This window comes from Manis javanica, chromosome 4, assembly GCF_040802235.1.
Source record: "Manis javanica isolate MJ-LG chromosome 4, MJ_LKY, whole genome shotgun sequence".
Lineage (NCBI taxonomy): Eukaryota > Metazoa > Chordata > Mammalia > Pholidota > Manidae > Manis > Manis javanica.
In genome coordinates this window covers 114,486,987-114,499,409 of record NC_133159.1, presented here as the reverse complement: position 1 = coordinate 114,499,409, position 12,423 = coordinate 114,486,987, and the positions used below count along the sequence as shown (strand labels likewise).

The window sequence follows — 12,423 nt, the reverse complement described above, 5'->3', positions numbered from 1 at the left end:
AGTGTAGTGGGGTTAGGGGCCTGGAGCCACCCTGGCCTGGGATCCGAGGTCTGTATCCCTCACCGTGTGTTCCTGTGTCTTGGTTTCCTCGTTTTTAAAATGTGGGAACCAACAGTACCTGTCTCACAGGGTTGTGGTAAGAACTAAAGGAGCAAATGCATATGGACTATCTGGGTGTGTGTTCCCCCATATCCATTCTATTTATGTGCATCCATCCTTTACAGTCTATCTCCATTAAAGACTTCCAACTGCCCATGACTGCCTTCACCACTTTCATTCATAGTGTCATCTGGCTGGTCCTTGGTAATGATCTTGCTGCCCTTACCGTGTCTGCCATTCTCTGAGCACTTGCCATAATTCCAGGCTCCTGTGCTGAGCCCTGGATTGCACCAGCTCATGCAGCCACCCTCTCCCCTACAGCCCTATAAGGTAGGGACAGCCCATTTTAATGTTGAGAAAACTGAGGCCCAGAGTGGTTCGGTCATTTGCTGAAGGTCTCACAGCACAGCTAGGAAGGGCAGATGTGGGATGTAAGCCCCAGCTGACTTGGCTCCAGCCACCGAAGCTCTGCTGGCACTTCTTTTATTTATCCAGAGCTTCACTACTGGGAGGCTTTGGTCCTGGTGGATGCAGTTTTGGTAAGCAGCCCCCTGGGCCCCCTCCCTGGGCTTTCCCTATGTCCAGGGCTGAGGTCACCTCCAGCCTCAGGTCTGGCATAGAAGTCTGTCATGCCCCAAATCCTTGGTCAGTAGCCAGGAGTGCCTGGCTGAATGGCCTACCTGGAAATGTTTTGGAGCCTGTTTGCCAGGCCTCACCCAGATCTGCCTAATTAGGGAATGGGTGGGTGAATTTTGTCTGTGCTCCCCAGGGATTCTACTGGGCAGCTCTGATGAGGATCCACTGACCTGGATCATTTTCATGACCATCTCTGGACCTTCTCTAGCTCATTGAATCTTGTGACCCAGCCTCTAGGCTGGGGAAGGCGCGGAGGAGTAGTCACTGGGTACATGAGTAGTGCAGGATAACAGCAGAGACAGGGAGGGAGGGAGAGGAGGTGTTCAAGGTGGTAGCAGGGGGCAGCCATGTTCTCCTCAGGGGGATAAGGAGAGAGTGTCTCAGAAGAAGCAGTTTGGGAGCCAAAGGGCAAGATGAGTTCAGTATACCTGGGCAGAAAGGCTCTTACACGTCTGGGGTTGAGGTGACTTTGGAGAGGCTGAAGAGGGCCAGAGGCTGTATCCTGAGGCCCTGGGAGCTGGCTGCCCTTCCTGCCCAAAGCCGCCAGGGTGTTGGGGTGTCTCAGGCGTGCCGTTCCATACTGCCCCTTCTTCCTGTTCCATCTTGGCTCTTGACCCTTCTTTCTTCTTCCCCCCTGTTTCCAGCTCCATGCTGTCTAACCTGCTGCTTCTTGAAACTTTGCAATTCCTCTGACATGACTTTGATCTTCCTCTGATGCGTCTCCCCTGGAGAGAGAGATAAATAGTTGCTTTTGTGTTCACCCAGTCACTCTCAGGCAGTACTTCCTGAGAGTGAATTTTCATTTTAGCTCTAAGCTAGGAGACTGCTGACTCTCTGATTTCTCACCATCACCATCACCCCCACACCAGGGAGCTCTGGATCTGCCATGCTCTGTGAGCTACAAGTAATGGCAGCCCTTGGAGGCTGTTCCCGTTTTTCTGCTCCATAAAGTTCAAGAGGAAAGGGATGAGACTGGACTGAGAGGGATGGCAGCCGTGGGTCAGAGCTAACTGTGGCTTGGCAGAGCCTTTGAGAGAGAGGAAACCAGTCCATGCTCCTGGCCAGCAGCCACTGGCCTTCACCAGCTCAAGTCCACACACAGTCATCAAAGCCGAGAGCCTGTCAAGTCCCATATTTGCAGAAATCGGCATCCTTGTTTGGAAACTGCAGCCATCCTGCAAACACACTTGGCAGGGACCTGTTCCCCAGAGAGCCTCGTCACATCAGCCCTCAGACTCAGGAGCCAAGAATTCCTGCAGGCTGCCATGTTTCCAGTTGGGAATGAGGAATAGGGGACTCAGGGTATTTTTAAATTTCTTCTAGAAGCTTCACCTTGCTACTGTGTACTTCTAAGTTGGGCTGATTAGCAGAGCTTCTGGCACACACACCCCACTTCCTTACACCCATTTGAAAGGATTTTTTGTTTGGTAAATAGATCATAAATATTTCAGAGCTAAAGCAACATGAGGTCCCTGATTTACAAACCTTCAACTTTGGAAAGACCCAGATATTTTGACATGTTGATCAGTAGAGGGCTGGATCCCACTTGTGAGAGCAGAGGGCAGGCCTGCAGGGAGACTGGGGGCTCCCCAGAGGTCAGATGATGGGGCACTGGGGGCAGGTGCTTTATGCCACAGGTAGCTCTTAGTCCCAGCTTTGGTGAATCCTGGTTTAAAATAAACTAACATGTTCTACGCAGAAGATCAAGGCCTAGCTTGGATACCCAGAAAATGAACTAAGATACGATATGAGGAGGAGCTTCCGGCATCAGCACTCTCTGGAGGACTCGTGCCGGGGGATGATCATCAAAAAGCCTCCACAGGGATCCGGACGATGCTGCGGTTGTGGCTGCATCCAGCCCACCATCTCCTGGACTTGCCATAAGAAGGAGGAGGGAGATGTCTAGGCTGGCATGTGCATACAGTGAGACAACGAATTTGACTGGATCTGTACTGTTGGAACTCAACCAGGAGTTGGGAGGGGTGCAAGTTGTAGCACCCCAAAATCTCATGACTATAGACTATCTATGGTTAAAAGAACATATGGGATGTGAACAGATCCCAGAAATGGGCTGCTTTAATTTGTCTGATGGTTCAAGTACAGTTGGAAAATATCCATCATATCATAGATAAATTTTCACAAATGCCTAGGGTGCCTAAATGGTTTTCTTGGCTTCACTGGAGATGGCTGGTAATTATAGATTTGCCTTGTTTATGTCACCGTATTCCTATTATGTCAATATGTGTGTGCAAATTAGTTAGTAGTTTAAAACCTATACATACTTAAGGTACTATACAAGAAGATATGTCAAAGAAATAATCAATCCTCCCAAGTTTCCTTCATATGCTACATCTATAGCTTTTCTTCTTCCTTCCTAACTACAAACTTTAAATAGAATTCGTGCCTCATATCGAATTTACCGAGTATCATAATTCCTCCAGGTGGTAAAGATACCTCGAGACAAGTGCTGGGCATAGAAGCCACAGGGCATAAATCTGCAAAGAAGTAAAAAGCTAACCTTTGCAAACAATATGGCTTCTCTCTCACTTACCAACTTTACATTTCCCTGTATGGCCCCGGAAGATGACTGGTTAGCCAGAGACGGGTAAGATTCCTCAAGGGAGGAACAACCTAAGACAGGCACAGTCGCAGGGGGGCCATCAGGTGAGAATTTGGGGATCAACAGAGGTGAGGCTCAGAACCTCACCCCCCCTGCTTTGAGAGAAATCTTCTGCATCCGTGGATGTCTTGCTGCCCTTGTCTAGCCTGGATTAATACTTAGTCCATAGGCACACACCTGATCATCTGATCATCTACATTTGCCTTCTTACAGCACTAAACTATGTTTTCTACCTTTATCTTGCATCTACCTACCACTTCAGCATTTTATTAAAAATAAAAATAATAATAATAATAGGAGAAATGTGGGATCAACATATAAATCAAGTACAAAAATCAAATGAATATTCATATTTGACCTGATGGTTTATAGGTCATATTGCACGATCAAAACCGAAAGTTTCTGTGATGACTGCCCTTGTACTGTTCACCATGTAAGAATTTATTCACTCTGTAAGAATTCGTTCACCATGTAAGAACTTGTTCGTTATGCTTCAGAAGATTGGAGACTGACGAGAATTAGGCTTGAGATGGATTAATGATTGTACATTGAGCATTGACCCCCCTATACTGAATTTTATTGTTGTTAACAACCATTTGATCAATAAATATGAGAGATGCCCTCTCAAAAAAAAAAAAAAAAAAAAAAAAAAAAAAATAAACTAACATGCTAGACACAAGGCCTGCTCCTGATAAGTGCTCTCAGAGGGCTAGCTGGGGAGCCCTAACTCCCAGCTCTAACAGCAGGTAAGGAAGAATGGGTGCCAAGTTATGAATGAGCTTCTGAACATGGCCCATTTGTAAACTGGGGACTGCCTGTAATTCTGCCAGATTCTCTCTGGGAATTTATATCTGATCCATTACCTAATAACACACAATTCCTCGGGTTTTGAGGAGACTTAAGACTTACTTAAAAGTTTTCTCAGGGAAAAGAGAGTTCCATGGGTCCTGGGAGGAGTCAAGCATCTAGGCCTCAGCAAGGACCTGGCTCTCCTCTCTGTGTGTCTCTCCCTGGTTTCTTTTAGTGCACCCACACACCAGCGGGTTAGTTACTGTCTTGAGTACATAATGCATGTGATACAAAATTCAAAAGGGCTGCAAAGAGGCAATTTAGTGAGAGACCTCCTTGCCTGCTTTGTCACTCATCACCTCCCAAGGAGCAGCCACAGTTGCCATCTTCTTGTGGCTCCTTCCAGAGATTCTCTTCCTGTGCCAGCATATGCTGTACTGGTATGTTTACTGCCCTATTATAGCTCACATAGTAGCATAGCCCTGCTCTGCTTTGCAGGTGACTCTTTTCACATATCTTTGAGTTTGGTCCATATTGGTACGTAAGAGGTGTCCATTCTTTTATGTAACTGCATAGTATTCCACAGTGGATAAACATAATTTAATTTAACCTGTTTCATATTGAATGGCATTTAGCTGTTTCCAGTCTTTTACATTTACAAATGTGCTATAGCTAATTCCCACATGTATGTGTCAGATCACACAATGGGAGTGAATCTGTAGGTTAGTACCCCAGTGGGATTTGCAAGGATATTAATTTCCTTTTCTCCTTTTCTCCAGGCCAAAGGATGCCATTCGAGCCCTGAAGAAGCGGCTCAGTGGGAACAGAAACTACAGAGAAGTCATGCTGGCATTAACAGTGAGTGCTGTCCCCTAGACATGGGACAACAAACGGGAAAACCCATGCTCCCAGCCTGGCCCTGCTCACAGGGCCTCCCCTCTGCCCGCTCAGCACAGCCTCCTGGAACCATGGCCAATAATGGTTCAGTGTGTGTGCCACTGAAGTGTAGCAGAGCCTTCTTGTAGTGTCCTTGGGCTTTCCTACCCTCCTCTGAAATGGGGGTGAGCTGCAGTCTGATGTATGCCAGCAGAAGATAGGGCATGGGCTGCACTGACTGGCCTGGAAGCCCAGAGCAGAGAGCCACAGGCCTGGTGTGGGTGTCCTGTCTGCCTGCAGCTGCTTCTCTAGGCATCAGTGTCCTCTTTATATAAACATGCTAACCTCCCCAATACCTGCCCAGGATTGTACTGAGCTTTTCAGATGTTAATGGAAATGCTTTCAGTAAACCTGCAAGGTCAGTTTCATCATCCCCTTCCCAAGGATGAAGAAACAGGCTCAGAGACATCTAGGGGTTTGCCCTGATTTCTCAGCTAGTGAGGCTCCCAGCTGTGGGCTATGGGATAAAAACTGACCGTCACTGTAGAGGTTCTAGAAAAGGTCAGCCAAGTGACTCCTTTCAGGAAGGAACAGACCAGATTTTTACCCTTCCTTAAAATGTCAGTAAACTAAAAGGGACAATTTCAGGTGTTATTTCTGTCTTGAAAGCTAACAGTGTTTCAGATGTGGCAAAATCTAGGCTGCAATGAATTCTTATAATGGAAACTGTAATGGGCTCCTCTGTAGGTTTGAATAGTTTGTTATTCATCCAAAACAGCTATAATGTGTTTCCTCTTAAGGCAGTGGAACTCCTTGGATTTTTTGCCCAAATGAAAACCAAGACTTAGGAGAGTTCTCTCTGCCAGGGAACTTGTGTTTGAATGACAAAGGAGAAGAAAACCAGCTGAGAAATAGGGAGTTGAAAGCTTTTGTTTTTCCTCAGAATTTGAGCCCTGGTATTACCTAAACCCAGAGTGGTGCCCAAAATGAATTATTTTCAGAAACTAAAATCACCAGGAATGAACTCTGGTGTATCGGGATATTTTCCTGGCATCTGAAATGTATCCCTTTACATGCCCAACTTCATGGTACCCATAGTGGATGGAAATTTTTCTAAAGTGGTCTCTGCCTTTACTTCCTTCCTATAGCATCATGATGAGCATCTTTTAACCCTTCCTGAGGGTTAGGTCTTTTGTATTATTATTATTTTCCCCAAGCTTTATTGAGATATTATTGACATACAACATATGTGACTTTAAGGTGTATAATATGATTATTTGATACATGATATATATTGCAAAATCATTACCACAAGAAGGTTAATTAACACCTTTATCCCCTCACATAATTACCTTTTTTTGTGGTGTGTGTGGTAATAGTATTTAAGCTCTACTTTCTTAACAACTTTCAAGTATATACACACTACTGTTAATTATTGTCACTGTCTGTATGTTAAATTCCCAGAACTTACAGCTGGGAGTCTGTACCCTTTGGCTAGCATCTCTCCTTCCCTCCCATCCTCTGGCCAGCATTCTGTCTCTGTGAGTTCAGTTCTTTTAGATTGTGCATATAAGTGAGAACATGCAGTACTTCTCTTTCTGTATTTGACTTATTTCACTTAACATAACATTTTAATGGCAAAGCATGTTATCACAAAAGACAAGATTTTCTTCCTTTTTATGGGTGAATATTCCATGTGTATATTTTTCTTTCTCCACTCATCCATCGATGGACACTTAGGTTGTTTCCATGTCTTGGCTGTTGTGAATAATGCAGTGAACACGGAGGTGCAGATATCTTATTTTATTTTGGTATCATTAATATACAAGTACAGGAGCAACACTGTGGTAACTGGATTCCCCCCATTATCAAGTACCCCCAAATAGCCCATTTTAGTCACTGTCCATCAGCATAGTAAGATGCTATAGAATCACAACTTGTTTTCTCTGTGCTATACTGCATTCCCCATGCCCCTCCCCCTACATTATGTGTGCTAATCATAATGCCCCTTATTCCCCTTCTCCCTCCCTTCCCTCCCACCCTCCCCAGTCCCTTTCCCTTTGGTAACTGTTCGTCCATTCTTGGGTTCTGTGAGTCTGCTGCTGTTTTGTTCCTTCAGTTTTTGCTTTGTTCTTATACTTCACAAATGAGTGAAATCATTCGATACTTGTCTTTCTCCACCTGGATTATTTCACTGAGCATAATCCCCTCTAGCTCCATCCATGTTGTTGCAAATGGTAGGATTTGTTTTCTTCTTATGGCTGAATAAGATTTCATTGTGTGTATGTATCACATCATCTTTATCCATTCATCTACTGATGGACACTTAGGTTGCTTCCATTTCTTGGCTATTGTAAATAATGCTGCAATAAACATAGGGGTGCAAATGTCTTTTTGAAACTGGTCTCCTGCATTCGTAAAGTCCTAGGAGTGGAATTCCTGGGTCAAATGGTATTTCTATTTTGAGCTTTTTGAGGAACCTCCATACTGCTTTCCACAATGGTTGAACTAATTTTCATTCCCACCAGCATTGTAGGGGGGTTCCCCTTTCTCCACATCCTCACTAACATATGTTGTTGTTTGACTTTTGGATGGTGGTCATCCTCACTGGTGTGAGGTGGTATCTCAATGTGGTTTTAATTTGCATTTCTCTGATGATGAGCAATGTGGAGCATCTTTTCATGTGCCTGTTGGCCATCTGAATTTCTTCTTTGAAGAAGTGTCTTTCAGATCATCTGACTATTTTTTTTTTTTTTTTTTTGAGAGGGCATCTCTCATATTTATTGATCAAATGGTTGTTAACAACAATAAAATTCAGTATAGGGGGATCAATGCTCAATGTACAATCATTAATCCATCTCAAGCCTAATTCTCGTCAGTCTCCAATCTTCTGAAGCATAACAAACAAGTTCTTACATGGTGAACGAATTCTTACAGAGAGAATAAATTCTTACATGGTGAACAGTACAAGGGCATTCATCACAGAAACTTTCGGTTTTGATCATGCAATATGACCTATAAACCATCAGGTCAAATATGAATATTCATTTGATTTTTGTACTTGATTTATATGTTGATCCCCCATTTCTCCTATTATTATTATTATTTTTATTTTTAATAAAATGCTGAAGTGGTAGGTAGATGCAAGATAAAGGTAGAAAACATAGTTTAGTGCTGTAAGAAGGCAAATATAGATGATCAGATGATCAGGTGTGTGCCTATGGACTAGGTATTAATCCAGGCTAGACAAGGGCAGCAAGACATCCACGGATGCAGAAGATTTCTCTCAAAGCAGGGGGGGTGAGGTTCTGAGCCTCACCTCTGTTGATCCCCAAATTCTCACCTGATGGCCCCCCTGCGACTGTGCCTGTCTTAGGTTGTTCCTCCCTTGAGGAATCTTACCCGTCTCTGGCTAACCAGTCATCTTCCGGGGCCATACAGGGAAATGTAAAGTTGGTAAGTGAGAGAGAAGCCATATTGTTTGCAAAGGTTAGCTTTTTACTTCTTTGCAGATTTATGCCCTGTGGCTTCTATGCCCAGCACTTGTCTCGAGGTATCTTTACCACCTGGAGGAATTATGATACTCGGTAAATTCGATATGAGGCACGAATTCTATTTAAGGTTTGTAATTAGGAAGGAAGAAGAAAAGCTATAGATGTAGCATATGAAGGAAACTTGGGAGGATTGATTATTTCTTTGACATATCTTCTTGTATAGTACCTTAAGTATGTATAGGTTTTAAACTACTAATTTGCACACACATATTAACATAATAGGAATACGGTGACATAAACAAAGCAAATCTATAATTACCAGCCATCTCCAGTGAAGCCAAGAAAACCATTTAGGCACCCTAGGCATTTGTGAAAATTTATCTATGATATGATGGATATTGTCCAACTGTACTTGAACCATCAGACAAATTAAAGCAGCCCATTTCTGGGATCTGTTCACATCCCATATGTTCTTTTAACCATAGATAGTCTATAGTCATGAGATTTTGGGGTGCTACAACTTGCACCCCTCCCAACTCCTGGTTGAGTTCCAACAGTACAGATCCAGTCAAATTCGTTGTCTCACTGTATGCACATGCCAGCCTAGACATCTCCCTCCTCCTTCTTATGGCAAGTCCAGGAGACGGTGGGCTGGATGCAGCCACAACCGCAGCATCGTCCGGATCCCTGTGGAGGCTTTTTGATGATCATCCCCCGGCACGAGTCCTCCAGAGAGTGCTGATGCTGGAAGCTCCTCCTCATATCGTATCTTAGTTCATTTTCTGGGTATCCAAGCTAGGCCTTGATCTTCTGCGTAGAAACAAACAGACCCTTTGCCCACACTTTGACATGCCCTCTATACCACTGTGCAGAACTCATTGGAGGTCAGCACACAGTAACTGCTTTTTTTTCTTTTTTTAATTAAGAGAAAGGAATATTATCAGAAAAGAGTACCTCCATAGCTGATCATCTGACACCCTTTAAGTGATCAACATTAAGGATATTTAAAGCATGCGTTGATCTTTGATTTACCAATAGTTTTATCCTGTTAAGGAGTAATCCCCCTTTTCTTTCTTTCTTTTTTTTTTTTTTTTTTTTTTTTTTTTTTTTGAGAGGGCATCTCTCATATTTATTGATCAAATGGTTGTTAACAACAATAAAATTCAGTATAGGGGGGTCAATGCTCAATGTACAATCATTAATCCATCTCAAGCCTAATTCTCGTCAGTCTCCAATCTTCTGAAGCATAACGAACAAGTTCTTACATGGTGAACGAATTCTTACAGAGTGAATAAATTCTTACATGGTGAACAGTACAAGGGCATTCATCACAGAAACTTTCGGTTTTGATCATGCAATATGACCTATAAACCATCAGGTCAAATATGAATATTCATTTGATTTTTGTACTTGATTTATATGTTGATCCCACATTTCTCCTATTATTATTATTATTTTTATTTTTAATAAAATGCTGAAGTGGTAGGTAGATGCAAGATAAAGGTAGAAAACATAGTTTAGTGCTGTAAGAAGGCAAATGTAGATGATCAGATGATCAGGTGTGTGCCTATGGACTAAGTATTAATCCAGGCTAGACAAGGGCAGCAAGACATCCACGGATGCAGAAGATTTCTCTCAAAGCAGGGGGGGTGAGGTTCTGAGCCTCACCTCTGTTGATCCCCAAATTCTCACCTGATGGCCCCCCTGCGACTGTGCCTGTCTTAGGTTGTTCCTCCCTTGAGGAATCTTACCCGTCTCTGGCTAACCAGTCATCTTCCGGGGCCATACAGGGAAATGTAAAGTTGGTAAGTGAGAGAGAAGCCATATTGTTTGCAAAGGTTAGCTTTTTACTTCTTTGCAGATTTATGCCCTGTGGCTTCTATGCCCAGCACTTGTCTCGAGGTATCTTTACCACCTGGAGGAATTATGATACTCGGTAAATTCGATATGAGGCACGAATTCTATTTAAGGTTTGTAATTAGGAAGGAAGAAGAAAAGCTATAGATGTAGCATATGAAGGAAACTTGGGAGGATTGATTATTTCTTTGACATATCTTCTTGTATAGTACCTTAAGTATGTATAGGTTTTAAACTACTAACTAATTTGCACACACATATTAACATAATAGGAATACGGTGACATAAACAAAGCAAATCTATAATTACCAGCCATCTCCAGTGAAGCCAAGAAAACCATTTAGGCACCCTAGGCATTTGTGAAAATTTATCTATAATATGATGGATATTTTCCAACTGTACTTGAACCATCAGACAAATTAAAGCAGCCCATTTCTGGGATCTGTTCACATCCCATATGTTCTTTTAACCATAGATAGTCTATAGCCATAAGATTTTGGAGTGCTACAACTTGCACCCCTCCCAACTCCTGGTTGAGTTCCAACAGTACAGATCCAGTCAAATTCGTTGTCTCACTGTATGCACTTGCCAGCCTAGACATCTCCCTCCTCCTTCTTATGGCAAGTCCAGGAGACGGTGGGCTGGATGCAGCCACAACCGCAGCATCGTCCGGATCCCTGTGGAGGCTTTTTGATGATCATCCCCCGGCACGAGTCCTCCAGAGAGTGCTGATGCCGGAAGCTCCTCCTCATATCGTATCTTATTTCATTTTCTGGGTATCCAAGCTAGGCCTTGATCTTCTGCGTAGAAACAAACAGACCCTTTGCCCACACTTTGACATGCCCTCTATACCACTGTGCAGAACTCATTGGAGGTCAGCACACAGTAACTGCTTTTTTTTTTTTTTTTTTTTAATTAAGAGAAAGGAATATTATCAGAAAAGAGTACCTCCATAGCTGATCATCTGACACCCTTTAAGTGATCAACATTAAGGATATTTAAAGCATGCGTTGATCTTTGATTTACCAATAGTTTTATCCTGTTAAGGAGTAATCCCCCTTTTCTTTCTTTCTTTCTTTTTTTTTTTTTAAATTTTTAATCTACACTTACCTGAAGAATACTATGTTTACTATGCTCTCCCCTATATCAGGTCCCCCCTAACAACCACATTACGGTTACTGTCCATCAGCTTAGCAAAATGTGGTAGAGTCACTACTTGTCCTCTCTGTGTTGTGCAGCCCACCCTCCCCTTTCTCCCTCCCCTCCATGCATGCTAATCTTAATACCCCCCTTCTTCTTCCCCCCCCTTATCCCTCCCTGCCCACCCATCCTCCCCAGTTCCTTTCCCTTTGGTACCTGTTAGTCCATTTTTGGGTTCTGTAATTCTGCTGCTGTTTTGTTCCTTCAGTTTTTCCTTTGTTCCTATACTCCTCAGATGAGTGAAATCATTTGGTATTTCTCTTTCTCCGCTTGGCTTATTTCACTGAGCATAATACTCTCCAGCTCCATCCATGTTGCTGCAAATGGTTGGATTTTTCCACTTCTTATGGCTGAGTAGTATTCCATTGTGTATATGTACCACATCTTCTTTATCCATTCATCTACAGATGGACATTTAGGTTGCTTCCAATTCTTGGCTATTGTAAATAGTGCTGCGATAAACATAGGAGTGCATCTGTCTTTCTCAAACTTGATTGCTGCGTTCTTAGGGTAAATTCCTAGGAGTGGAATTCCTGGGTCAAATGGTAGGTCTGTTTTGAGCATTTTGATGCACCTCCATACTGCTTTCCACAATGGTTGAACTAATTTACATTCCCACCAGCAGTGTAGGAGGGTTCCCCTTTCTCCACAGCCTCGCCAACATTTGTTGTTGTTTGTCTTTTGGATGGCAGCTATCCTTACTGGTGTGAGGTGATACCTCATTGTAGTTTTAATTTGCATTTCTCTGATAATTAGCGATGTGGAGCATCTTTTCATGTGTCTCTTGGCCATCTGTATTTCTTTTTTGGAGAACTGTCTGTTCAGTTCCTCTGCCCATTTTTTAATTGGGTT

At 43.1% G+C, this 12,423-nt stretch overlaps 1 protein-coding gene across 4 annotated transcripts in view; it reads left to right on the top strand.

The window, feature by feature from the left end:
* The window catches only part of TOM1L2 (target of myb1 like 2 membrane trafficking protein), a 147,772-nt gene that overhangs the window by 77,953 nt on the left and 57,396 nt on the right, over positions 1–12,423 (top strand). For all 4 annotated transcript variants that reach the window (XM_037019575.2, XM_037019574.2, XM_037019572.2 and 1 more), the window contains one exon: positions 4,924–5,002. In XM_037019575.2, the coding sequence (XP_036875470.1) occupies positions 4,924–5,002 (79 nt within the window). The remainder of the gene's footprint in view (positions 1–4,923; positions 5,003–12,423) is intronic.